The sequence below is a fragment of the Amphibalanus amphitrite genome, unplaced genomic scaffold, assembly GCF_019059575.1.
Source record: "Amphibalanus amphitrite isolate SeventyFive unplaced genomic scaffold, NRLGWU_Aamphi_draft 001378F_arrow, whole genome shotgun sequence".
NCBI lineage: Eukaryota > Metazoa > Arthropoda > Thecostraca > Balanomorpha > Balanidae > Amphibalanus > Amphibalanus amphitrite.
Window position 1 is genome coordinate 52,611 of NW_024882871.1, and position 27,862 is coordinate 80,472.

A 27,862-nucleotide genomic window follows, 5' to 3' on the forward strand; every position below is an offset into this window, starting at 1 on the left:
CTTAACAATTTACAAAATGATCCCCTCCAAATATTTGAAGACCATCTGCATCGAAATTATCGCCAAACTAACGAGCTAGAGCCTCGTCAAACATGCTATGTAAACCGGGTTATTGTTTCCGTCGGAGTTATAGCCCCAACGCTATTAGGGATATTAGACGAGGGCTGTTCGGCTGCGCAGCCAAAATGAAATATGCTGCAGCACGCATGCGCAGTGAGGACTTCGTCGCCCGTTAGTCCCGCCCACACTCCGACGTCACCGCCTGTGTGACGTCACCTACTGAAGCATGCTTCGTTTTCCTGCAGCACGAAATTCGGTGCTGCAGGAGGCGAAAGTGGCGCGGATTAAAGTTTACCGTCCGATATTTCTTATTGTAAGCGGTTTGTATGTTGTTTTTTGGGTATCATTATCACTCTTTTCGGTAGCACTTTGCTATTAACCACATTTGAACGCAATTTAAACGTTATTTGAGCGACAATCACCAGTCCAACCGCGCAACGGTTCGCCGCGTTTGAAATAGGCTGCAGCGACGCTCGGCCGCGGCGTGCCGGCGGAGAGTGGGCGGAGCCAGGCGGTTGACGTCACCCGAGTATGACGCACGCAGCACAGATCTATGCTGCAGGGACCCGAACAGCCCTGCTCATGCCCCTGTGAGTCAGACAATAACACATACCTTGAAACTTTCTGAAACGTAATCGTACGTGGATACGTAAATGAATTTACGCAGGATTATATATTGACTTGTTGTAGCTCCACGTGTTAACGACCAATTCCTGGTAAGAGCGATTTGAATAAAATATTTGAAAAGTTTGTGGAAAGCGTGCTAATGACTTCTTTCTCTGCGTTTCAAATGCCACAACCGCGTCATACGGCTTGCCTACCGCGCCTAACCAAACTAAGTGATTTATTCAACTACCTAAAGCTTGTTAGTGATTGATATTTACTGTAGATTGTTTTGCAGGATGGATTAGTGATAACAAAGACAAATTAGACAATAGGGATGCTTCATCTTGAGTCTTATAACAAAATATGGTCGTTTGCGATTTGGTGTCGTATTGTCCCCATGTTTTCACGCTCTGGCCTCCACCCACCTTTTGCAGATATCAAGGCTGTATAAGAGGTTAACCACCGTCTGTCAGCTATGGCTGAAGAAATGGTGCAGAAACTGCTGGATGGGCAAGCACTAGATACAGAAGAGTTTTGTGATTTTTCCCTTGAAGACCAAAATGAAGCAACAGGTAGGTACTTTCAGGGTGTGTCTGTTTGCCAGGTTTATGCTCCTCAGTATACCTCACCTGTTCAACAGCTTCATCTTCCTTGACCTTATCTAATCCTGCTTTCTTTGTCCTGAAACATGATTAAAGGGACCCTCCCACCTTCAAAAAAGTCAATGAATTGGCATGATAGTGATGTCGCTCGGTTCAGAAAGAGCGAAAACCAATATCTACCAAATTTCATCGAAAAATATTCACCGGTTTTCAAGATATTAGACTTTTACTTTTGTTTACTTTTTGGGATCTCCGCTGTTTCTAGCGACTTTATTTTAGAAGTGCGGCGTTTGCGGCAGATGTTGTGCGCAAATAGCATATACCACCGCGTGCTACAAAACGTTTTAGTCAAACATTTAAAAATCGTTAGATATTTGAGCTGACGTCACACATTCAGAGGGGTATTCCTAAGCATTAGCCCCTCTGAATCAAAATGCTGCAATTTTGAAATTCAATATTTCCGATTTAAGGCATTTCTCGATGTTGTGAGTGCCGAAACCGGTAATTGTGAGCCAGGGACCCCATTTTGGCTATCTCAACTCAATCTAATGTTAAGGTGGGAGGGTCCCTTTAATCGAGTCTGTTGTTGATCTACAAATGTACCCTCCCTGAACATTCATGAATAAATTACATGACAGGGAGAGATTGCAACAGCATTTATAATACCCTGCAGTCAATCAATTTCACATCTTCTCTGGAAATGTCATGACCCTGACCCAAATGCCCTTTGACTAATGACCTTTTGCTTGAGTCTGTTAAATGTTGGCACACATTGCCTGTGTGCTTCCTGGCTTTTCTCATTTTTTGCCAACATCTCATTTTTTGACATATGAAATGTTCTTTGTCTTGTAGATTATAGTGGGTTTTATGGTACATAAAGCTCAGGTTTATTACAATGACCTAGGTCAAAGTCCTTTACCTTATATCACTTTGGTTGACTTCTTTTAAGCTTTATGAGTTATTGGTATTTTATTTTTAGTTGACTTCAAATTAAGCACCTATTTGAACATAGTTTGGTGCCTATGCAACATGTGAGACTCAGTGTCGATTTACACCCACTGATAATGGCTGGAAGGATGCCCATGGGCTGATCTTACGTCCTAACCTGACCCATCTTAATGACCCATTTGGGTCATTGACTTGACCTGGAAGGTAAATTAATGACCTAGAACCTTTATGTAGATACTAGATTGGCTATCACTACCTTCCTTTTGTCATGGGCAGCCCATGCGTCATTGTTGTGATGCTCTAGCCCAATCAGGGGCTAGGGGCAGGGCCAGCCTAGGCATCTCTCCCCCTGTGCGTTAGGTGCAGTGCTGGAAATGAGGCCGCTTTCTGGTCCAGGCGTTTTATTCTCCTGGTGGGTCAGCCCCATCTAGCGCTTAGCCTTTCGGGACCCTCTCAGAGCCGCGGTTGTTTTCGCCGCTCGGCCCATTCGAGATGCAAAGTTGATAGTCACACGAAGTTTATTTGGGGCATCTGAATATACGACTTCGAAATTAATCGATTCAGCAAAACCCTTTTCTTTCATCTATATGCATACATTTAACAGTTACTCCAGACTAGGTTGGTTTGGCTGACCCTAAATAAGCTTCGTTTGACTATCAACTTTGCATCTCGACTGGGCCGAGCGGCGAAAACAACCGCGACCTTGAGTGGGTCCCGAAAGGCTAAGCGCTGGACGGGATTAACCCGCCCGGAGAATAAAACGCCGGGACCAGAAAGCGGCCTCATTTCCAGCACTGGTTAGGTGTTGCTAAAAGGCCAATACAATACAGTCGACTATTGGGGGTAAAACATGCCATGAGATCAGATTCATTCATCAATAAATCCAGGCTAGATTGAGTTAGCAAGTCAAGGCAGGCTGGGAACAATGTCCTGACCTGAATATACATCTGTTTAACATTAGGTCAGGAGGTGATGTCAAGAGACCTCACGCAAATAAATATAAGTTTTTGAACTTTGCTCATTAATGCTAGGTGGGGTGGTGAGGAACTGAGGTATAGGGGACACAGCGCAGTTTGCCACTATGTGGTTGACAAGGGCCACTGCCTTGATTTTCCATAATAACCATTGACTTTGTTTTACTTGATTTATTGTTTCAGGCTACAGCTGATTATAGTAAATTTTCATTTGATTCTCTCCACAATGCTGATTTTTTGCTGCTGATTATTGTTAAAGCAAGTGATATTCTTAACAGAGAAGCAATTTTTAGGTCTCTGAGAATAGTTTGTGTTAAAAAAAAAAATAGAGAGAATCTTGTTTGTTCTTATTTTAACCATTCAGCACTCAGCAGGTCTAATAAATGTAAATGCCCGTCATTTTTATTTGTTTGCGAGACAAAATGTCATTTGTGCATTGGACATGCTGGAATATGTTCACAATTTAACTCATTGTTTCCTTCTTACAGCCGCAAAGGGCGTCGCTCCATCATCACCCTCTACATTTACCCCTGAATTAAAGAAGAACATCTGCTATGTCGTAGCTGCGGCCATTGTCAACGATAAAGGAGAGGTGCTGATGATTCAGGAAGCCAAAAGGTAAGCATACTTTTGCTCGAGCTTATTTTGCTAAAAGAAAATCAACTGGGCAATCTCATTTTTTCAGATCAGTGAAAGTGAGAATGCGTCCTGACTCCTGAATATAATCTGATACACCAGTATCGTGGCTAACGTCTCGAAGCGTAATGAAAGTGTGCCGTGTAACGAGCCACGTGGCTCTGTACCGTATACCACAGCTCGTGCGCCGGTCAGAGGTACCTGCCGTGTAGTAACTCTGTACCGTATACAGCTCGTGCGCCGGTCAGAGGTACCTGCCGCGTAGTAACTCTGTACCGCGTACCACAGCTCGTACTGTGGTACGCGTACCTGCCGTGTAGTAACTCTGTACCGTATACCACAGCTCGTGCGCCGGCCAGTGGTACCTGCCGGCCGGCCGGATGGAGGCCGGAGAGACGATCGCCGAGGCGGCGCGTCGCGAGGTGCTCGAGGAGACGGGTCTGGAGCTGGAGCCGACCACCCTGCTGATGGTGGAGACGGCCGGCGGCGCCTGGTACCGCTTCGTCGTCACCGGCACCGTCACAGGCGAGTCGTGGGCTAAACAGCACAGGCTAGACTCACGGGTTAAACGGTACAGGCGAGTTGTGGGTTCAACGGCACGGGCTAAGTCACGGGTTTAACGGTACAGGCTAGTCAGGGGTTTAACGGTACAGGCTAGTCACGGGTCAAACGGTACAGGCTAGTCACGGGTTTAACGGTACAGGCTAGTCACGGGTTTAACGGTGCGGTCTAGTCACGGGTTAAACGGTACAGGTTAGTCACGGCTTAAACGGTGCGGTCTAGTCACGGGTTAAACGGTACAGGCTAGTCATTAGTCATGGAGATTAAGCATCACGGTCTGTCACAGAGGCCAGTCACAGTTCGGGTCACTGGTCAAACGTCACGGGCCAGTCGCAGGCTAAATGTTACAGGTTACTGGTCAGGTCAGTTACAGGTCAGTGATCATGTGACCGATCAGCTGTTGTCACGGGTTGTTGTTGGTCCAGTGTTGTTTAGTGTTCTGTCTGAAGTGCTGTGTTCTATGTAACGGTCAGTTATCTCATATCTGATTCGGTGAGAGGTTCAGCCGTACCATTCAGTTATCTGATGCTTTATGGTCCAGTACCAATCTGTTATAATCTGTCTCGCTGCACGGTATGACTGTGCTGTGTGTCGCTGGCGGCAGTGCCGTAGTGTGACCGCCGCCTCCTTACCCACAGGCGGTCGGCTGAAGACGCCGGCCGACGCCGACCCGGAGTCGCTGCAGGCCCAGTGGGTGGCCGACCTGAGCGCCTACGAACTGCGCGCCAGGGACATCGAGCCGCTGGTGGAGCTGGCGCGCGCGTACCATGCGCGCGGCGCGGCCGCCTGGCACCCGGAGCGGCTGCCGGCGGCGCGAGCCCACCGCCGCCTCCTGCTCCGGCTGGTCGTCTGCGTCCGAAAACGCGCCAAGTGAGGACGGGGGCGGGAGCGAATCGGGTACTGCTTGTACAGCTTCTTACACAGCGTGATATTGCTGATTACCTGATTTTACATAGTTTGTTGTTCCATGAATTGGAATGGACGTTCTTTTTTATATAGCTTGAGTTTTCTGATTGACACAATTACCTTGGTGACGTCTGAATGGCTTTGTTCACCGAGCGTTCCGTCTGTTTCAGTAACCGGGTCAGTGTTCTGATGTCGGAGAAGACGTCTCTACACCTGCCCACATGCGAAATATCGCCGCCCCGCAGCATCCACTCAACGCTCAAAAGTATATGACGGTAAGTTGACGCCGCTTTACAGACCGTGGCCTGTGCCGTGTGTCGCGAGGTCTTCTGGCTTGTACCGCGTGCTATCAGAGCTGACATGTGTCCCTTGTGCTGCAGTTTGTTGATTTGTTACCAACCTCGACCGTGTCAAATAGGTGTGATGGCATGTGCAGTGTGCCGTGAGTTTTAATGTTGTAGCATTGCACTGTGAGGTCTTATCTTTATTATGTGCTGTGGCCGTGAGGTTTGACCTTTGCTGTGACTGTTGTGTGTCATAAGATATTCTGGCTGTCGTGTACTTTTCCGCACGACTTATTATTCAATTTCCTTACATCCCACCCTGAAGTCTGACACACGCCTCTCCCTCCGTAGGAGATGTTCGGAGCCGACCTGCCGCCGCACCGGCCGGCCGGCGTGCTCTCGGTCGAGTACAGCCACCAGCCCGACCAGCCGGCCGGCCTCTGCCTCACGCTGCTCGTGCCCGTCCGAAAACCGCTGGAGGAGGTGCACCTGATCGACAAGTACCAGTGGTGCGAGCTGAACCGCGAGCTGGGTCACGCGCTGCTCGACCGGCTCGGCAAAAATCAGCTGGTGTCGCTGAACGTCATCAGGTAAGGCGCGGCGGCCGGACGGCGGCGGTGGCGGCCGACCACCCGCACTGCCGGCCGGTGTCGGGCACCTGCACGGCCGAATGCACCGACTGGTGCGTGACAGCCGCCGCTTCAACGGAGACTGCCGGACGTCGGGGATTGAGAGATGCATGCTGCTGTGGTGGTTGTCTTCCAGCCTGGAGCACAGAGCACCGCTGCCGGCCCGGGGTCGGAGGTGGCGACGCCCCCGGCCCCGCGGCCAATCACCGGGCGCCCGCCGGTGGCTCAGGCCAGCCACCGATCGGCGGGCAGTGCAACAGACTGGTGGTAGCTCTGGCAAACACGGGCCGACGCAATGGTATTCCCAGGTGTACAACGACTTGCGAGCTTGCTTTGGCTTTATTTACGAAGGGACGAGGTTTGAGATACTGAAGTAGGGAATTTAAGGATATTCCGACCAGGCATACCTAGTTAAATTATTTGTTTTAGCAAATGAAATAGAACATTTTGAAGCTGTATATTTTAAAAATGTCAACGTTGCCAGTAACGTTAATCGTTTACGTGTATGTGAACCGTGACCAATTTGTGCGTTCCCTGCGGGCCAAATGGCATGACTGATGGAAACTGGCTTTAGGTGGTAGCTGCTACTCTTCTTTATCAGACATAAGAAAAGATATATTCGTGTGTTACAGTTACCACATACATATATCTATTTGGTGGATGATTATTTGCACTGCTGCTGGCATCAGCTCGCTTCGTCTTTGTATATTCGTTAGCCGACGGGTTTCAGTGGTAGCCGACCCCGTCTGTCTGCCTTACATGCCAGTAGGTTTTAGTGTCTGGATTGTCTGCCTGCTCAGTCGCTATGCACTCCGATGGGGGTTCATGCCCCCCCAAGTGGCGGCCTGCACAGTGCCCACTTGTGTTGTGTCCTGCCAGTAGAGTACTGTGTCGTCGGCAGACTGTCCCGTCCGTGTATATTTGTTTGTCTGGCGGTGATGTTAGTTTCCGAGTCTAGGCCGTCTGTTCGGTCCCTATTCGCACCATGTCTGCCGATGGGTTTCAGCGCCAGGGCCAGCGAGTCGATGGCGTGATGCTGGATCGGTCTCCAGCTCCGCGGTCGCCGTTCGTTCGTGGCCGGTATGGGATTCTGCCGCCGCTGCTCTCAGTGTACTCCCAGCACCGCTCACCAGTGGTGACGGCTGTACTGTCCACCCCCGCTGCCCGCGAGTGTCCTGCTACCCCCGCGCCGCTGCGGTTATGTTGTTACGTTTCCGTCCATCTGCTGTGCTGCGCCCTTCGGCCTTATGTATATGACTGTAAAGTGTGTATTTCTGTGTGTACGGACCCGTGCCTTCTGCAGCGTGCGCTGGACGCTGGCCCGTCGCGTGGCGCCCGCAGCGCCAGACGGTCCGTCGCCGCTCGCTCTTTGGTGGTAGGTGTCGCTACTAATTGGATGGCGAGCCGGTGGTCGGCCGACTTCGCCTCGCTCAAGTCGCTAATATATTTTTACTTTCTATATGGCTTTTCTTTTGATTGTGGAAATGGTGCATCCGCCCATGGTCCGGATGTTGGGTCACTGTCACTGAAAGACAAAAACAAAGTAAGTTAATTCATTTATCACAAATTAATGACGAGCACAATGCGAGCAGGGTTAAACCCCCGAATCGGTCGGGGATAGTGACCGGCTCAGACGACCTGGAGGATGGGCACTGAGCGCACAACTGTGGGAGGCGGCAGTGGCACATTACGGCAATGCAGCGGAGGCGTGACCCCCATGCCCTGCGGACTTGCCTCTCTTCCCCCGACCGGTCACACGCACAGTTGACGGAGACGTAGATTACGTTCCGTGGGCAGGTCACAGAGGCAGTTTGTAGCGGCGCACGCAGCAGTCCCGGCCGGCCGTGAACAGCTGCCGTCCGTTGTCGCTCAGACCGTACACGGGCTCACAGTCGGGTCCGCAGAGTACCACGGTGTGCGGAGGGTCCGCCCGGTCACCGTCCGGTGGCTCCTCCGTGTGCACGGTGCCGTCAGCGCGCGCCACCAGCAGCCGGCCGGAGACGGGCCGCAGCGCCAGCACGGGCGAGCACGAGCGACGGCCGGCACCCAGCTGTCGGCCGGAGCGCACCTCCAGCCAGCAGACGGAGCCGTCCCGGCAGCCGGCTGCCAGTCGGCCCGGCGTCGGGCAGCTGAGCGCCGTGACGGCGGCCGGCAGCTGCCAGCTGGTCAGCTGCCGCCGGCTGTGCGCGGCCACCAGCCGGACGCAGCCGTCCTCCGAGCCGACGGCCACCAGCCGGCCCTCCGTGCCCACCTCCCGCTCATCTGCCGAGGGACAGGGACAGTTGTCAGCTCACGGTGGGACACAGTCACCTCCAGGAGGGACGGTAGGACGCTGTTAGCTCACCGCGGAGGGACGGAAAAACAGCCAATGCACGGTAGGACGCAGTAAAAACCACGAACCGGCAGCAAGACACCGCCGACCTGGCCTGAGAGGGAACAGTAAAGTCACGGAGACACCGCCACATCACAAAGGGAGGGGAGGAACACCGTCGACTCTCATCGGAAGCCTGATCTGGAAGATCATATAAAGCAAAAAAAAAAAAAATGATTACGCCGAAGTGCTCCGTGATTGAGGCATCCGCACATCAACGTTAATTTTGTTACAGTTTGGCAGCTATCGACAAGTCCTACCTTGGCCTGGTTACCCCACTTCGGGCCCTCCCGTTCGGCGGCCCTCCACCTCCACACAGCCGAGGTACTCACTGGGCGGTTCGTCACGCGATCCGGGGTCCAGGCCGTCGGGCAGGTCCGTCAGCAGCACGCAGTTGATCACAGAGTCGATCTCACACAAATCGGCCAGACACCGCTGCTCGCCGACGTCCCAGAGCTTACAGTGGCCGTCCCTGTCGGACCAGACCGCATGTCATACGCCAGAGGACCAGGCTCGCTTCACACGCAGAGAGCAACACGGGGCGAGATCAGCACACACTTGAGGCTCGAATAAGAAGAGATACTGAGACCGCTGACTAGACTATCTCACACAGGTCGAGGCGAGGGACACCAAGGTTCATTGACCAGGGTTCACTGACTGACCTGCCTGCCGAGATGATGTTCCTGCCGCGATCGACGATGGCCGTGGCCAGCACCGCGCCCGTATGCCCGCGCAGAGTGGCCGCGCACTGGCCCGTCTCGGCCGACCAGATCTTGAGCTGCATGTCCGCGCCGCCGCTGAGTATCACGACTCCGGAGGGAAAGAACCGGCAGGTGTAGACCTCGCCCAGGTGTCCGGACAGCTCCCCGCTGCCGGCGGGTACGGGGGTCAGAGGTCAACGAAATCACCGACGGGAGGGGAGGAAACAGACCAGGAGATAACGGAAAGGTCAGGTGAGGTATCACGAGACACCGGGGATGCCAGAAGACAGACCATGAAATACCGGGAACAAGTCGAAGTAAGTTGCACAATTGCACAGCAGTCACGGATTGACCGTCAGTGATCAGTTTGTGATCAATGCAGTCCTCTAACGGTTACTGGTTCACGTACCCGAACCTCTCCAGTGGCCGACTCCCACACACGCAGGGTCTCGTCTGCGGAGCAGGAGACGCCCAGACCGCTGGCCGACACATCCACATCGGTCACCTGAGGGTGTCAAATCCACATCGGTCACCTGAGGATCCCACATCCACACCCGTCACTGAGGGTATCAAATCCACTCTCGTCGCCTAAGGGCATCATATACACCGGTCACCTGAGGTATCATCCAGTCCACACAGGTCACCTAATGGTTTCGCATATCAGGCGACACGGGACACTGTATGTTGGCTGTCAGAGGGAGAAGCCAAATCGGCCGCCAGAGGACACCCTACGTCAGTAGATAGAGGTCACGGCATGTCGACTGTACGTCGACTAACAGAGTCATAATACATCGGCAGCCGGTGATCTTTTGATGACATGAACATCACTGAACGGCCCTGACCCGTGCCCGACTCACGGCCTTGAAGTGCAGGGCGCGCAGCTCGGCGGCCGGCAGCAGGTGCCGGTAGACGGCCGGGCTCGACTGGTGGCCCACCTCGAGCGCGTCGGCGCCGCAGCGGCGCGCCCAGAACCCGTCCGAGCCGTGCACGGCCGGCTCCTGGTCGGGCCCCGGCGGCGCCGCCTGCAGCCGGCCGTGCACGCTGGACTCGCCTGCAAACGGCACACGCACTGTCAGCAGTTGACAGCTGCTATTCCACAGAATGCAATGGCAATGCAACAACTGCTGTGAACCCAATAGTGCAGCAAATTTTGCTGGTATTCCCTGAGTGGCATCCTGACTTAAAATGCTGGTTTCTTGTTTCACAATACCATTGCCAAAATAGCCTTAGTCTTGATATTGTTGGTAGGTAGCATTTTCTACCATCCAGGCTCCACAATACCTTCATAGCAGTTCATGGTAAAATTGAAACTCCTTAGAACAGAGGTAATAGATACTGAAAAAAGCAAATCATATCCTCCTTAACATTAACACATGACTTACCAGGCTGCTTCAGAGTAACCCAAGCTGTTTCACCATTTCTGAAAAACAAGTTGCTGGTCAGCTCAGCCTGCTGAGAAAAGGAGCAGGGTAATATGAGCATGTCAGGTTGGATTTACACAGCAAGCTCAGCTTTGCATGCTGAAGACTAAAACTGCGCACAAACAAAGCAACAACTAGTCTATTCACAAAAAATAAATAACAGGGAGCAGTATTGTAATTCAAGCTTTGACCTATCAGCAGCAGCTGTTCTTTGCAATTGAATGAAATGCAGGGAAGCTATTTCTACCAATTTGTGATGTTTTAACTTGTGTACATATTAATATAAAAAGCCTTCCACATACAGTGTGGTAATAGCAGCTTGCCAAATGACCTAAGCTGGTATCAAGTAGGAAAGCAGGCATCTTTGGCAACCAATGAGAGGCACTATACCCAGAGATGCTTCTGTAGGCAGTAGGTTTGTAGGTTATAGCCTGTAGGTGCTAGGTTATGGGCTATAGGTTAGGTTAGGTCAAGTTAGCATTAGCGTCGCCACGGGGGGCAAGCGGGGCAGCTTGCCCCCCCAACCTCGGACCGGGCACCCCTGAGATCGATACAGATCCGATGAGATTTTGGAGTCGGGAAAAAATGGGGGTACCTTTCTGAGAATGCCTGGGAGGTCAGACTCGGTTGGAGCGGGCAGTTCAAACCAGAGTCTGACTCGCAGTCGCCAAAATCTTCAAGACTCCAAGTCCAGACTCGGAAATGTCAATGATGTGATTCATTACATGTTCCTAGTTCGTTCTTTATTACATTTTACAGCTGATTTTCATAAGTTTTGGAGTGCTGACACAATTTTCGTTCAAAGCGTGAAACGAAATCTTCGGGGCCTTTCTCAACTCTCGTCAAATGTCTGCGACAGGCTCAAGTACCGTACAAGTGTCGCAGGGCTCATGAGCTTGCTTTAAACAAAGGCTCCTAAGGAGCTTCACTGAGCCCTAAAGAAGCTTTTAGAGGGCCCAAACCGGCCTCTGAAAGCCCCACTGGTGTCCATGTTCTTTGAGGGCCCATACAGGGATCTTTGAGCCTTCGAACATTTCTGAGAACCTTAACTGGCCTCTGATAGTTCAGCCAAATTTTTGAGGCGACAGACTTTGCCAACCCCAAGCCGGCAGCTGCGGGGTCACAGCTCACGTGTCCCTCTGAGGTCCGCAACACATGTTTATTATGTCCCTACGTAGGGTCCTTAGGGATTCGACATAGACCCCGAGGGTTCACACTGCTATCCGAGGGCTCCAGGCTCACCCTGGGCCTAGTCTTTAGCGCCCGCCGCCCACACTGGCTTCTGAGGACCCCACCTTGGGCTCGGAAAGCCCTAAAGCACCACGTACGCGTAAATATTTGAGGTGACCCACGTCGATCTCCGGGATCCTAAGCAGGCTTCTGAGAGTCAGCACTGACCCTGAGTGGCCTGAAATGGCTTGGAAGTCACAAACCTATCTCTAAGGGATCCCTTGCCGCTATGCCGTGCGTAACTTTTGGTTCTGTTTAACAGTTTTTTTCACGTTTGCAGCGCTTCCCTTCACACGAAAAACGAGAAACTTTTGTTCACACTCGAGTGAACAAAACACTCCTCTCACTGGAGCAAAGATGAATTACTTCCGATTCACACTTCACACATTCACTCTCCGCCGAATGCCCAACTTAGCTACGATCGGCGGCTGGGATAAGTCCTATGCATTTCACGTAAAACCTCTGCATGCATGCGTGAATGGAGGTTTTAGCAGGGTGATCCGATCAAATGGAGCGTTTTTCACCTCTAAATCGGTAGGTAATGATCATGAGCGTCGAGCGTCTGCACAGGGGCCCTCTGCAGTGCGTCTGCAATCGCAGCCACTATAATTCTATCAGTCGTTTTATGAAATTTCAAAATTTCGAATTTTTCTTTAAAAAATTACATGTCATAGCTAGAAGGAAACCTTTGTCACCATGGGATTCCTCGCACCATTGCGCGTCGAATGATATGTAAAACGAGTGATTTAAGACTGGGGAAAGGCAAGTTTTGACACAAAAGTTGATTTTGCCCCCCCAACCAAAAATCTCTGGCGACGCCTATGCAAGTTAGTTTGTTTTGGTTTTTGGTGGTAGGAGGAAGCACTTCAGGTATAGCACCTCTCCTTGATTGCAAAAACAAGTATGATTCCTGCTTTACTACTACCCCTAAAACTGAAACTTTGCCAGTAGCAAAGGACGAGTCACAAACTGCAAACACCCAACCATAAAACCACATGATCAACATGTTTAATAGCATGACGTGCTTGTGTGCTAGTCTTGAAGGTTACTGGCTGTTGAAAAATGTTGAGACAATCTCAATTTACTCTGAAATACATTTCAGAGTCCTTTATCTATACATGACAATGCCCACATATAAAAAGTCAATTAAGAATAAAAGGGACTATAAAACTTTGGCACTCAATAGTTACTGCCCAAATTTCACAATTTAATTTCATATTTATTGCATAGACCTGAGATCAAATTCACTGTCCCAGCATTGTCATCTTTCTTAGGCACTGACCTGAAAGCATCATTCCAATTCTCCTGGAGCAGTATCATTTCAACCCAATTCGTTTCAGATAAGCGCAATGCTTGTAATGAAAAACGGTACTCTCTTAGCAGACGTCACCCCAATTGCCGATCTAATGGCCAGTTGAAAAATCTAGAGACTTTTGAAAAGTCTCTAAATGGGTAGGAAAATCACCCCAGGGGTCAATTAGGGGGCGGGGAACACGAATATGACACTTATTTGGTCTAACTCCCCTCCTTCATCCCTTAATCCTCCCTTAACCCGCGCACCGACGGGGGTCTGCGCCAACTTAGTACCGACGGGGGGGGGGGCGGATGACCGCCCCCCCCGAGATCTCGAGAACGAAGCAAGATAGCGACAAGCGGTAAACGGCATCGGATACGCACGGACAAGGTCTACAATTTTTACTAAGGTCATTTTCAGGTCAGGTCAAAGATGACGTCACAGGGGTCGAAAAAGTCAAAATGGCGGCGCTAGATATGGAGAGGATTTTTCTCGAATAACTTTCGAAGTAGTCAAGATAGGAACAAACTAAGGGCATCATCGTGATCCTCTCGTCAATCCGCATCGAATGATATATATGTTGACCTCGAAAGGTCAAGGTCAAAGGTTGACCTCAGGTCACGTGACCTCGAGGTCATCATGTATACATTCGATGCGTCTTGACGAGCTGAACACAATGAGACCATCCGCGCGGCTGTATCTTGTTCCTGTAAGGAGTTATTGGCAAAAAACCTTTGGTGACCTTTGATGACGTCACATGACCTTACAGCTGCCCAACAGCAAAACAGACCTCAAGGTAGTGAAGGTTGATCGTATGTGAAGTCATGTATGGTATATGGGGCCATTCCGACCCGTTTTAGTGGTAAAAACAGGGAGTTGATTTTTCCCCCATTGACTTACAATGGGGAGGTCGCGAAATTGACCTGACCTTAGGTCACCGACATCAAAATTCCGAGATATACAAATTGTAGCTACTAATGACCTAATAACATCCTGCGACTTTCAAAGGCCTCCGACATCTACTGTAGCTCTGGCACGGTGACAAAGTTGCAAAAAAGTGACTTGAGGTTGGGTCATTCAAAGTGACCTGGTGACCTGACCTTAAAAGTTAGGAGGTTCAAACTTGCACACCATGTGTAAAATTGATGAGAGAATAGTCATACCAAATTTCGCGGCGCTACGCGCCGCGGTTTTCCCGCTATCCGCGAAAAACCTCAGGGGGGGGCGGATATCCGCCCCCCCCCCCGTCGGTGCGCGGGTTAAAGGACGGGGCGCGTCAAAAGTGCCTCAAGGATTCGTCTGATCGCCAAAATAAGGGTCGCAATCGATTCCTCGCGTCAATATGTGGCCGCAGCCTCACGTTGCAGATGTGTGCAGCGTATCCCTTATCCCTTAATCGTCCCTTAAAGGACGGGGCGCGTTAAAAGTGCCTCAAGGGTTCGTCTGATCGCCAAAATAAGGGTCGCAATCGATTCCTCAGGTCAATATCTAGCCGTGGCTTCGGCTTCCAGATGTGTGCTGCGTATCCCTTATCCCTTAATCGTCCCTTAAAGGACGGGGCGCGTTAAAAGTGCCTGAAGGGTTCGTCTGATCGCCAAAATAAGGATAGCAATCGATTCCTCAGGTCAATATCTAGCCGTGGCCTCACGTTCGAGATGTGTGCAGACTGCAGCGTATCCCTTATTCCTTAATCGTCCCTTAAAGGAAATAGTTCACTTTTTAACATGGGTTTTGAACTGGAATAGCAGTTCCGTAGCCTGGGCTAGACGAGCATAAATCAGGAGCTTTTACAGCCCAACGATCACCCTAGGCAAAGATATTCTATTTCTCGTCCCGAAAAAGGTGTCTTGCGTTGAGGATGTGTGCCTTGCATATATTCGCATCCAGTATGAAAAGAGCATGGGTACCGAAAATTCTTCAGAAACTAGAGAAATTATCTACGAGTACTCTAGAGAAATTCTCGTACTGATCAATACCTAAGGACATTCAGCAGCAGCAGATCGCCCAAATGCCGGTGGCCGCGATCATTTCTCTAGTTTCTGAAGAATTTTCGGGACCCATGCTCTTTTCATACTGGATCGCCTGTGCCTTACAGAAACTGAAAAGTTCTTCTTATTATCAAAATATAGAAATAATCTTTTGTTATAAATAGGTTTTATTTTCTTTGCTGATCATTTTGAACATAAAAAATCATAAATCCATTGCAAAAAAATAATTTCGTGAAAGTGAACTATTTCCTTTAAAGTACGGGGCGCGTTAAAAGTGCCTGAAGGGTTCGTCTGATCGCCCCCCTCCCTACGGGGCGCGATTTAAGGGGCATTTAAGGGGTAAGGGACCGGTGCCACACACCTGGATCCCGAGGCTGCGGCTAGATATCGACCCGAGGAATCGATTGCGACCATTATTTTGGCGATCAGACGACACCTTGAGGCACTTTTGACGCGCCCCTTCCTTTAAGGGGCGATTAAGGGGCCAGGGACCGGTGTCACACACACTGGATCCCGAGGCTGCGGCTAGATATTGACCCGAGGAATCGATTGCGATCATTATTTTGGCGATCAGACGAAGACTTGAGGCACTTTTGACGCGCCCCTTCCTTTTAGGGGCGATTAAGGGGTAAGGGACCGGTGCCACACATCTGGAACCCAACGCTGCGGCTAGATATCGACCCGAGGAATCGATCGCGACCATTATTTTGGCGATCAGACGAGGCCTTGAGGCACTTTGGCGATCAGACGAACCCTTCAGGCACTTTTAACGCGCCCCGTCCTTTAAGGGACGATTAAGGAATAAGGGATACGCTGCAGTCTGCACACATCTGGAAGCCGAAGCCACGGCTAGATATTGACCTGAGGAATCGATTGCGACCCTTATTTTGGCCGGATCAGACGAACCCTAGAAGCACTTTTAACGCGCCCCGTCCTTCAAGGGACGATTAAGGAATAAGGGATACGCTGCATTCTGCACACATCTCGAACGTGAGGCCACGGCTAGATATTGACCTGAGGAATCGATTGCTATCCATGTTTTGGAGATCAGACGAACCCTTCAGGCACTTTAAACGCGCCCCGTCCTTTAAGGGACGATTAAGGGATAAGGGATACGCTGCACACATCAGGAACGTGAGGCTGCGGCTAGATATCGACCCGAGGAATCGATTGCGACCCTTATTTTGGCGATCAGACGAGCCCTTGAGGCACTTTTGACGCGCCCCGTCCTTGAAGGGACGATTTAGGGATGAAGGAGGGGAGTTAGGCCAAAATAAGTGTCAAATTCGTGTTCCCCGCCCCCTAATTGACCCCTGGGGTGATTTTCCTGCCCATTTAGAGACTTTTCAAAAAGTCTCTAGATTTTTCAACTGGCCATTAGATCTGGCAATTGGGGTGACGTCTGCTAAGAGAGTACCTGAAAAACTAAAAGGGTGAACGAACTTGATGTATTGTCGATTTTAGCAGTATTTACTTGCTAAATAGCCAGGGGCTTGCAAGAGAATCGCTCGAACAATTTCATCACTCAGCACCTTGTTCTTGTTCTTGTTGGATTAGGGCGCGTATCTGCCAGGGGACTCAGCACCGTACTCTGCAAATTCATCGTGCGTGCGCCATGCTTGCCATATTTTGTAGCGGATGCGTCAGATATGTGTGTTTCTTACTGGCATTTTTTGGCAAATTGCTGCCATATTAAAACATTTTCGAGGAAAGAGGAACTGAGAGGAGATTAACTTTCTAATGATGCCTGTATTTATTTTTTTTCTTTACTTTGTCTATCTTTTTGCCTTATTTTTGTGGTATGAGTAAGGAACTCCATTTTATTTAGAAACAAAGAATGAAGGAAAACTTCATGTCTGCTTGTATCAAGGGATTTGGTAGCCTAAATCTACTACCCAGCATACTTGCTTGCTTATGTTGCCATGGAGACAGGCCTACAACCGTAAACAAATGTGAGTCGATTGAAGGAACGATTCAGATTTTGGTGCCGGTTCGGGTTGGAAAGCTGTGTGTAGTGCCCGTAAAATTAATTAACATGCCACGAGTTGACCGTAGCTGTTGGCGTTGAATACTCCGTGGCTGGTAAGGAGGCGTGCAGCTGCTGATCAATTGACCGGTTGACTTGTTCACGTAACCTGTAGAACCGTTTCCATGGATGCCACCGTGGACCCGGACCTTAGCCGGAATTTAATCGATTTATCCATCAACTAAAGCGACGCAGAATCAAGGAAATTGTCGTTCCATGCAAGCTTCTACAGGCGCTCTCTGCCTGTGCGTCTGGATACAATGAGGTAGGTTAATCGGCATCAAAACAGAGTAGTTTGTATCTATTTCGTAAGTAGTTTCAGTTGTTCCAGTAGTTCAGTAGTTTCGTAAGTATTACAGTTGGGGCGATTGGGGCTTGCTTGGTCAGGATATGAGTGGACAGTCGCACATTGTGATTCTTTGCGACTTGCAATGAATACCCGGTTTTCGCAATTCGTAACCTGAACTTCTTTTGATAATTATCGCACGATATTCAATATTTTATCACTAAAACCTCCATTTCGTAATGCTTAGGTTAGTGTGCGCTATTCATCTATCGGTTTCTTCCCCCAACATCATCCCCGCGACATTGCAGCGAATCGAGCGAACTGTTGCAAGAAGGACAACGTATACCGAAAGCCCATGCCGAAATTATGTCGATGTTTGCATTTCTTGGCGGCTGATTCGGTAGAAATGAACGTCTGTCGAACGCATTTTTTGCTCTGATCCGACAGGCTAGCCGGGCATGGCCAATGACGACGATTACGACTTCTCCGGCGTGTCACAGCCTGGCCCCTTCGACATCGAATCTGCCGTGCTCTCACAATGGAGGGCACAAAACGACGACGAAGAGGACGACGATTATTCCTATTTTTGAGCATTTTGTTACATCATATTGCTAAGCAGTTGCACCAAAATCCTCTGGTACCAATCCTTTGATTCTCTTACACCTCTCACACCCTTAAAGACTACCGTGACAGTTTCCCGATACATTCTACCGGGCTTCTGTAGGATTACGTTATGAACTGGTGCAAAAGAATTTACCAGCGTAGTTTAGTTAATTGTGATTTTAGTCGATTCTTCCTACTCAACCAGAGGCCTCGCGCACCAAAATACTAGGAAGTTCCTAGTATTTTGGTGCGCGAGGCCTCTGCTTGAGTTTCTCTTATGCCTACAGCTGCTTCCACCCCTGCTTTCACGTGCCTTTACACGGTCTTTGGAAATCGAATCGAGTAACGAAGACCATCTGCATTGATTTTCATACTACTTGTATGAACTCAAGGTAGCTTGTTGCTAATAAATCATTAAAATGAAGGACAGGAAAGAATGAAAATATTGACAGCGATGTGACATTTTTTATTACGGAGCGAGCGAAGCGAGCGAAGTCTTACGTAGAATAACGGAAATTTCTGAGTATGAGCGGCCGGCCGGCCGGCCGGCCGTGCGGACGCTTTTGCGAGGCTTATATCTCAGCAACACACTTGACCGATTTACAACGCGGTAATTTTGTAGGGAGCTTCATTCTCTTCTACCAAGTATTGGACTATTCCCGATGCATTGGGTGACCCTTATGCACGTGCCACGTGCAAAACGAAGAGGTGTCAGTTTTGTAATTGTTGCAATATCTCGGTAACTTGGCCGATTGCGCTGAAAGTTGGCATGTAGGTAGGCACCCCTAGGCACTGCATATCCATGTGCCAGAGTTGGGGTGCTGCTGCACGTGCGCACGTGCAGGGGTCGTTTCCAGATCTCGAGAACGGCTGGACCGATGGCCCTCAAATTTGGTACACGGTTAGGGACCATTAGTAGGGTGCCGTGCACAAGTCAGTTGGGACCCATTTTGCACGTGCGCACGTGCAGGGTGCCGCTCTCAGATCTCGAGAACGGCTGGGCCGATTGTGCTCAAATTTGGCACATCGCTAGAAACCGGTCAGTAGGGTGCCGTGCACAAGTCAGTTGGAGGTACCCCCTCAAAATTTCGCACGTGCAAGAGTAACCCCCCGCTCGCTCCGTTAGTCGCCCCAAAAGGCGCTATACTGGTTATAGGTGAATGGAAGTAAAGGAATGAAACGAAACTACGCTGTTTATGACGGATGTCATTTTTACACCAAAACATCGAGTTTTAGGGATAGGTTTTTATTGAAAACTGAATCGGAAAATTGCGCATTTGACCATTCAGAATACCTTTGAGGTCATGAATAGCTCACTACCAGTTCTTTTTAATGCGCTCTGAAGCTCCTTCAGCTGCCTAACTAGTAACATTAAATGATGAAATGCTACTGAAGGAGATGACATCATGTTATGCCGCTAGCACCTATACGGCTAGTGATACTCATTACTCAATAAAAGCCGGGGGGATCAGAATCGTGAGGCTCTTTACTGATCAGTGATCACTCTCCTGGTCTCTCCGTTCACCCTAGTCGACTCAAATAGTGCCTCGGTGCAGTTCAGGCAGTGGAGCGGGTCGACCAGCTGGATGGTCGTGGGATTTTCAAACCGAGACAGCAACGATTAGCAGTCTGGTCAACCACTTCATTGAACAAGGGCCTGAGTCTGCATGTCTGTCTAAGTCTTACTGGGTCAACCACTTTCGAATAAATACTCGCCAATATTCGTAGTGTATTCGGTAACATCGGTAGAAAGCATGCTTTGAATGCTGGTTTCATAATAGCCGTTTTTACTACGGGTTATCTGGCGAGTGGCAAATGCACCAAACTTGACCAAAATCGCACAAAACCTCTTTTTCAACTAACATCTTCATATTAGGAGTTTTTTCCAATGTGTTAACCGAAATAATGTCTGATAATTTGAAAAATCAGATTTCCCCCATCCGATCCCCGATCGAAAAATCTCGGTTTTCCCGACTTTTGGGTCATTGACCTAACCTCAGAGGTCACCATTTGACCTATGATCTTGAAACCGGGTACCGTTGGCTTCGCCTCGTGACTATCTACACGATGTTTTTTCCTCGAGGCTCTAGCTCAATTAGGGGCCAAACGCGAGGGGGGAGGGTCGCACCCCCACCCCCACCCCTTGTGCCGTCGAAGGACGCAAAATGGCCTGTGCCGGCGAGGGTTAAACTTACGCAGTTTCAATGGTAAACATGATTATTAGATATTTTAAATTCAAAACGCCGTTTTATTTGATTAATTCGTATTTTGAGAAGATGCACCATGTAAAAAGCTGTAACGGTGAGGTAACTGTGTGTGATAAATCTTAAAAAGTACGTCCGTACTCGAGAGACACTCTTAATTTTTTACATGAATTGACTGATTCTTCTTATGGTCAAGACTCAGACGTGGTCTGTTTCTGAATTACATAATTTGATCAATATGCTTCTTCAGGGCCGGACCAGCTCCCATATGACATCGAGGAAAAGCTGCGCGAAATCAACAAGGTTCACCAAGAAGACGAGACCCCCATAGAAAGCGACCGACCACGAAAGATAACGTTCAACTCACGTGTGCAGATGCGGGCGATTTCAATGCGACGCATCCCGCCGCCAGCCGGTGAGCCCAGTATTTAGTGCGCACAGTGCGCTATGCAGCCAGCCGTGGTGTTCGTAGGAACTAGGAAGTGCAGTTCAAAAAAGTGTTCAGGTCGTTTATATCGGGAAAAAAACCAACTTTTAATTTTTGATCTTTTTTATAAGTTGATAAGTTTTTTATAGTTAGAAAGATAAAGACATTGAACAAGTTATCTCACTTACTCGTACACGGGATAAAACGTGCCTGCATGCCTCGGTATTGAAAACAGCATTTTGTTCTAAATATCCATTGAACTGGCCTCTTATTTCATAACAGCTTTATCTCCCTTTCATACTTATTCATTGTTCCATTTACTATGAAACTGTGTAACTTCCATGTAAGTCAGCATCTTTCTCAGCCTCGCTTCTTTTTCGGCGTGGGTACAATGAGCACCATGTTTGTTTACCGTACCGTGTATCACAGTAATCGCCTCTGGGTTCAGCTTGTTTCAGTTTGACGAAGTCGCTGCTGACCTCGATCTCGGACAAGTCCACCAGGTTGACGCTGGCCTTGGGCAAGGCCCTGATCAGCGCCAGGGCGCCGACCGGCGTCACGGGGTTGTGTCCGATCCAGAGCTTCTCCAGTGTCTGGTTCTTGGTCAGGCCGAGGCCGATCGGCTTCATGTTATTGTCGCTCAGCCGGTTGTGCGACACGTCCAGCTCGATGATGGCCGAGTTCTTCTTGAGCAGGTCGCGCAGGGCGACGGCCGTGTCGGGTCCGAGACTGTTCCAGGCCAGCTCCAGGCGGCGCAGTCGGGTGTTTTTGCGCAGCCCGAGCAGCAGCTCCTTGGCCGACTTGGAGCGGAAGGTGTTCCATGAGAGGTCGAGCGCCTCCAGGCCCTCGCTGTCGGCCAGCACGCCGCCCAGCAGCTTGCCGCACTCGGAGAGCTCGTTGTGCGCCAGGCTGAGCGAGCGCAGGTTCAGGCTGATCTCGATAACGGCGGCCAGCGCCGGCGCGTCCGAGTCGAGCAGCCGGCAGTGCGACAGGTTCAGAGAGGTCAGCGTGTAGTTGTTGCTGAGCATCACCTGCAGGCTCTTCAGGCCCGGCCCGGTCAGGTTGTTGCGGCTGAGGTCGATGCTGCCGATGAAGCTGTTGTCGTTCATCATGGCCTGGATGTTGGGCAGCACGTTCTCCAGCAGTCGGTTCTGACTGAGGTTCAGGCTGGTTGCCGTCGTGTTGTACGCCAGGGAGTGACACAGAGGCAGCATGTCCAGTCGCGCCAGCCCGTAACTCTGCATCCGCAAATCTTCCGCGTTAGTTTCCAGCGACCGCAAATACTGACTGATGGGCACAACGCCCAGCTGTTTGCATGCCAGCTCGTACGTTACTTTGGGATTCGATATTGCTGGTCGAGGAAACAGCTTCTCTCTGTCGGATAGATCGCTGTAGTCTGGCTCCGGAATGGGTTCCAGCAATAGAGACCTGAGTGGCACCTGTCCTAAGGCGTCAGCGATTTCCTGCGACTCTATTTCGACAGTTGGGTCGTCGGTGTCCTGGAGAGCCTGCGTCGTATGGGTATCGATTGTCTCATTTTCACTGTGTTTTGTCTCAAGTTCAGTGTGAGTTGTTTCAATTTCAGTGTGTGAACCGACCTCCGACTCAGAAACTTCACTAAGCTCTGTGTCGGCCTGGGATCCGCCATCGTTCCTCCCGTCAAATGAGATTCTTCGGGCGGCTGGGTCGGTCTCCGCCATTTTACCAGAATCGCCATTTTCGTTCTTAATCGAAGCGTCTTGAACACTTTTAACTTTTGTGTTGCTCTGGGTAGGTTTTTGTTTGAGATCCGGGTTCGTCACTTGAATGTTTGGTAATTCCGATTCCTCGTGCACCGTTTCCATCGTTAGACTTTGCGGTCATGTGTTTATATTTATCTGTCACTGTTTTTTTTAACATTTATGACCTGCTACATGAAGCGTTTAGTATAAGTTTATTTGAATATTGACTTCAACTTTATCATTGTGGATCAGTTACGCCACATTTGTATTCATTGCATTGGTGCAATGCTCGCTCAGAAACCGAAAAAGCGCAGACACGTGTGCTGGGTCACTGAAGAACCTCTGTTTTCGTTAGATCGGATCTAGGGACCATCAATGCTCAGTCACTCATCATATTCGATTTTCTTCATAGGTTCTCGGAAAGGCTTGGATGGTTCTCACTCGGTAAAATAGGCGTTTTGGGTATTTCCCTTTGAGTATGATGAACACTGGGCCCAGTAGACAGGTTGCCTAACGGGCGTTAATTCGGGTGACCGGTATAAGCCATGAGAGACGCCGTGCGTAATACGTATTAAAACGAAAACGCCTTGATTAGATTTCATTAATGTCGTAGCTGGCATATGTATGTACATACTTGCTATATATAGACCTTATCAGCTTATAAACCAAACTGATCGGCATGTGTCGACTTAGGTCTGCCGCGTGCGAAAATTTAGACCGTGTATTATTTGTACATATTTCAAACGATAGATGGTGTTCTTAAAAAACGTACTCGAGTATTCAGTAATGAACTATGTTGGCTTTATCTGACGCTACCTGTCCTGATGAGCAAACTCGTTAATGCAGCAAATGTCCTTTTTGCTTTTTTCTTGCTCTGTTCCTGTCGGCATGCCAATGTAAAACTTTGATTTAAAACGACAAGTGATCGAGAGACGAGACGAGGGTGCATTTCCTTTTAAATGGTGCCAGCTTTTAAATACATCCCTGTCCGACTTAAATGTAACTGCTTTGTTTTTACATTTGCAAATACCTGTGTTTACCCCATGACGTGTGCCCTTTTCAGAAAACGCTAGTGACGAGCCGTTTGATTTGAGCAAGTACGATACCGACGAAAGTGTCGATGATGTGGAGACGTCGATCACGACGCCTCGCGAGTCGGCCAAGGCGGCCGTGACGGTGCCGCAGAGCCCGGCGCGACCGCTGCCGGTGCCGACGCCGTCCTCCTCGCGCGGCCCGGCCGCCGCCGCCGCCGCCGGACCGGCCGCCCAGCAGCGGCAGCGCTTCGCCAACAAGACGGCTGTGTCGCGAGTCGGCCAGGGTCCGCCCAAGTCGGCCGGCGGCCTGGCCACCAGCGGTTTCACTGCCAAGGGAGGGTCCGGGTCGGCCGGCCCGGCCAGGCGGGGTTTTTAGCGAGTCACAAAATTTCCAGTTGTCTGACGGCCTGGCCTCCGATAGGCTGTCCGTTCTGTCACTGACGGACGATGATGATGACTGCGTGGTCGGTGTGGTGAGCTCGGATACGGGATACAGTAGCGGTGGGACGCCAGCCGGGGACGCTCCGCCGCAGCGGCCAGAGTCCGCGGCAGGGCGGCAGCAGGCGCCGCCGGCCGCAACGAGCTGCGTAAAGGCAGCAACGAGCCTAGCACTGCCCAGCGTAACGGCCGGAGGTGCAGCAACCAAATCAGTGTCTGCATCAGCGCCCCAGCCAGTATCTCCACCGGCCGCAACGCCAACAACATGCACGGCGGCATCTGTGTCGGCACCGGTCTCCCGGCCAGCATCCCTCGCCGTCACTAGGCCGGCAGCGGCAGTGACCACAGCGTCCAAGTCGGCTACCACGTCCGTGTCTTCTTATAAGGTGGCGGCTTCTGTGTCACCTCCCAGCACGGCATCGGTGGCGACGACGACATCCCGGTCGGCGCCGTGTCTGGTGTCACCGTCTCAGCCTTCAGTGGCCACGATGACTGCCTCGGTGTCTAACCGTGTGCCGAACACGGAGCCAAATCCTGGGCCGGCGCCAGTCCGTGTATCGCCGGCGCCGGTCCGTGAATCGCCGCCGCCGGTCCACACGTCGCCGGCGCCGGTCCGTGTATCGCCGGCGCTGGCCCATGAATCGCCGGCTCCGGTCCGTGTAACGCTGCCGCCGTCCCGCTCTGCGACTCAGAGCCGCGAGCCCTCTGCTGAACAGCCCTCGCGACCGGCTGAGGAACCCGCGGATGACGACCTGCCCGAGACCATCAGGAAGATCTGGCCTCAGGTGGCCACCCCAACGGAAGCGTATCGGCCGTCTTGGAACGAACCCGCAAAGAAATCGCAAGCCAACGGCAAAACTCCTACTATGCATACCTCCAGCAGTCAAACCTCTAACCTAAACGAAAGTCCTAGCAGGAAATCGAGTGATGCTGCTAAAGTAAATGGCTGTGAGGATGATGAATCGAAGAAAACAACGAAAGCATGTGTGTGCAAGGCTCGGAATGATATGCTATGTCACTGTAAGGGCGATCCGTCTGCTCCCAGCTGTGGGACCTGTGGTGGTGTGAGGACGGCGCTGTCGAATGGCGGTAGATCCGAGGACAGCGCCGTGGACTCGATGACTGAGCCGACCAGCTCTAGCACGGACGGCTCGGTGGGCGGCGCCGCCGAGCCGGCCCGGCCGGCACCGGAGCAGTCGTACGCCGCCATACACCTGCCGGCGCAGGTGGACAGGCGCGCCGCCCAGCCGCCACAGCCACCTCAGCCGCCGCCGCTGCGCAGGCACGACTTCACCATAACCAGGAGCCCCCAGTCTGCAGTGGGACGGTCGCGCCTGTCGCGCTCGTCGAGTGCTGGCCGCCCGGCCAGCAGTGCCGGCTGCCCGCCGCGGCCGCGCGCCTCCGTCAGCGCTGACCGTCCGGCGACCAGCGGCGCTCACCAGCGGCCGGCCGGCGGCTCACCGGACCGGGCCGCCGCTGCCCGACCCTGCTCCGCCCCAGTCCGAGGCACCGTGTCGGCACCGACCCTGCCGCGGCGCCAACCGGCGGCACAGAGGTCAGTGCATTCCGTTAGCCCTTTCATAGCGTTTTTATGTTGAATTACGAGATGCGAGGAAAGGTGCAGTTTTTTTGGCTTTCCATGGTATGATGATGCACATCCGCATATAAACCACTATTCGTAAATGTCTAATAATGATTGACAATCTTAAACATATTTTCGGAACGTTTTCCGATAGGAACATTGGACGTTCCATATCTCCTCTGTGTATTTCGAATGGAATAATCTTCCAAGCATTCTAGGAAAATGCTGGCGTTTTTCTGTATCACCGAAGACAGATCCGTGTGACCAGTGGGCTGGGGTGGCGCCGCATGCCCTCTGGAGCGGGCGTGACCGGCGGACCGCTGCGTGTCCACAGGACGGGCCGACAGACGGCAGTACCGCCGGCCGGCACCAGCCCTCCGCCGCGCCGCCGCCGAGCCCGCTCCCAGGATCCGACGCTCACCTTCCAAGAGTGGCTGCAGCAGCACGAGCGAGAGCGGGCCAAGGCCATCCAGGACAGGAAGAACAACGCCAGAAAACGCAAACAGGAGGCCAACATCAAACAGGTGCTTGTCTCCGTCAACTCATTCTACGTAGGCCCTCGGCCCTCGTGCTTGGCACTCGGACCTCCGTCAGTTTTGAAAAAAGCGCATTAGAATATTTTCTTCGCCAGTAATAAACGCCTTTATAGTATGCCATTCATGCGTATTTCCATATACGCGAACTTTATTTGCCAGTGTCTGCTATAATTGTGATGCCTTGCTGGGTTTGTGTGTACAGGAGAAGGCGCCTCAGGCGTTCCGGGTATGGCTGCGTAAGAAGCGCCAGCAGCAGCTGATGGAGCAGCGCGTGCAGCAGCTGCGCCAGCACGAGATGCTGGCGGCGGCCGCCGCGGCGCCTCCCGGCCGCCACCAGCAGGACGCGTTCCGACAGTGGCTGGCTCGCAAACAGCGCGAGCGGCTGGCGGCGGGTCTGGGCCCGTCGCAGGCCACTCTACGCTCCCTGTCGGCTCTGTACCGGGTGGGCCGTCCGCGTCCGCCCAGCGGCGCCCGGCCACCGACCGCCCCCGCTGCCGCCGCCGGCGACCGAGCCACGCTGCACACTCACCTACAGCACATCTACGGGCCGAGTGAGTGAGCCGGCGGCTACCTGCGGCCTGTCGGCGGCGTTGTAATTGCACCACGGCGCGCCACCCATCCCCAAACGTAAAAGAACGTCCCGAACTCTCAGACGAATCTCATTAGATGGTGCCCTATCCCGTTGTCACCTTTTCCAACACTCACTAGCTCGATTCACTTATGTCGCGTATGTCTTGAACGTGCGTTTATTTGAAAACGGTCGTAACTGACGTCCTCTGAGCGGAGTGTGACTAGGCTTTTCCCAATGGCAGGTTGTTGAGTTGGGTGGTGGTGGTGCGTCTTGAGTGGTGGAGGCCGATGTCGGTGCCGTTCTCTGACCGCACTGGGTCCGATTTTCGGCAGACGTCGGGCGCGGCCACCGGTGCCGGCCGGCCTGTCTGCCCGGTACCTGAGGGCCGGCTGTGCTGCCGGCTGTGATCCTACTACCACGCGGCACCGCGCCTCTCTGGCTGCCTGTGCTGCCCCCGACCGTGACCCATCTCTCGAACCCGGAGCACCCGCCGTCCAACGGTAAACCTCTCCGGCCGCGGCGGGACGAACCTGGCCGTGCCCACTGCCCACCGCCGACCGGTGCGCTGGGGAACAGACACAGCGGCTCTGTGTGACCACACGAATCGTGCAATCAAATACACCGGAGTGAACAATGCCCGAGAAAGCTTTACAGAAACCGACTGAAATGCAGAATTAATGGATTGCTTTTGCTAATGAACAATAATCTACACTTTTTAGGCGCAATTTCAAAAAGTTCAAGACCAAATTCAAAACGTTCACGTGCATTTCGAACGAAAAATTTTTGAATTTGGCCTTTAACTTTCTGAACTTTCGCCTAAAAAGGTGCAGATTGGGTCTATTTTATCAATTATGCCGTTTTGAATGGACGGATTGACGAAGCGCACACTAAATAGAGACAACTACGGGGAATTTGGCCTCAACGTCCGATATGGAAATTCAATAGAATCCAAAGTCAAGATTGTTTACCTAAGCCGGACACGCTCAGCTGACCCACTGCGGCTTTTCTAGAAACCGCAAACCCGAATTCGCACCAATTTATCTGGGGGTTTGATGATTTGCCAACTGAACAACGAAATGGACTCATGAAATATATGCGTCATTTTCACATGCTTATTATCTAAGTACTTAAGTGCTAGTGTTAAACGGGAAACATGAGAGCAAAATTGACCGGCATGATCCGTGTATTATGCGTTTCCAAGACGTTGCGGCTTAGCTGAAAAA

General features: G+C 51.3%; 4 protein-coding genes across 6 annotated transcripts; 2 read left to right on the forward strand and 2 right to left on the reverse strand.

The window, feature by feature from the left end:
* The first annotated feature begins 637 nt into the window (after window positions 1–637).
* On the forward strand, window positions 638–7,667 carry LOC122372612 (8-oxo-dGDP phosphatase NUDT18-like). The gene is made up of 7 exons (XM_043350047.1): window positions 638–776; window positions 1,101–1,238; window positions 3,679–3,808; window positions 4,170–4,351; window positions 5,026–5,257; window positions 5,464–5,563; window positions 5,929–7,667. The coding sequence occupies exons 2-7, from the start codon at window positions 1,142–1,144 to the stop codon at window positions 6,169–6,171; spliced, it is 984 nt and encodes a 327-aa protein (XP_043205982.1). The 5' UTR covers window positions 638–776; window positions 1,101–1,141; the 3' UTR covers window positions 6,172–7,667.
* A 78-nt stretch (window positions 7,668–7,745) lies between these two features.
* Window positions 7,746–16,826, reverse strand: LOC122372608 (proteasomal ATPase-associated factor 1-like). Of its 3 annotated transcripts, none has more exons than XM_043350040.1 (8): window positions 16,629–16,826; window positions 13,212–13,281; window positions 10,661–10,698; window positions 10,136–10,329; window positions 9,688–9,783; window positions 9,240–9,446; window positions 8,910–9,049; window positions 7,746–8,468 (listed from the first exon to the last, which is right to left on the reverse strand). In XM_043350040.1, the coding sequence occupies exons 5-8, from the start codon at window positions 9,774–9,776 to the stop codon at window positions 8,005–8,007; spliced, it is 900 nt and encodes a 299-aa protein (XP_043205975.1). In that variant the 5' UTR covers window positions 9,777–9,783; window positions 10,136–10,329; window positions 10,661–10,698; window positions 13,212–13,281; window positions 16,629–16,826; the 3' UTR covers window positions 7,746–8,004. The 3 variants fall into 3 exon arrangements, with proteins under 3 accessions (XP_043205975.1, XP_043205976.1, XP_043205978.1); XM_043350041.1 differs by having other exon boundaries at window positions 16,744–16,760; XM_043350043.1 differs by lacking the exon at window positions 13,212–13,281 and having other exon boundaries at window positions 16,744–16,790.
* Window positions 16,827–17,130: 304 nt separating this feature from the next.
* LOC122372609 (serine/arginine repetitive matrix protein 1-like) lies at window positions 17,131–27,275 on the forward strand. The gene is made up of 7 exons (XM_043350044.1): window positions 17,131–17,502; window positions 17,971–18,111; window positions 20,581–20,745; window positions 23,542–25,505; window positions 25,867–26,056; window positions 26,271–26,619; window positions 26,972–27,275. Exons 4-7 carry the CDS (start codon window positions 24,439–24,441, stop codon window positions 27,019–27,021), a joined length of 1,656 nt encoding a protein of 551 aa, XP_043205979.1. The 5' UTR covers window positions 17,131–17,502; window positions 17,971–18,111; window positions 20,581–20,745; window positions 23,542–24,438; the 3' UTR covers window positions 27,022–27,275.
* LOC122372610 (leucine-rich repeat-containing protein 74B-like) lies at window positions 20,788–22,748 on the reverse strand. Its single transcript, XM_043350045.1, has one exon. It carries the CDS (start codon window positions 22,599–22,601, stop codon window positions 21,078–21,080), a length of 1,524 nt encoding a protein of 507 aa, XP_043205980.1. The 5' UTR covers window positions 22,602–22,748; the 3' UTR covers window positions 20,788–21,077.
* Window positions 27,276–27,862: the final 587 nt, after the last annotated feature.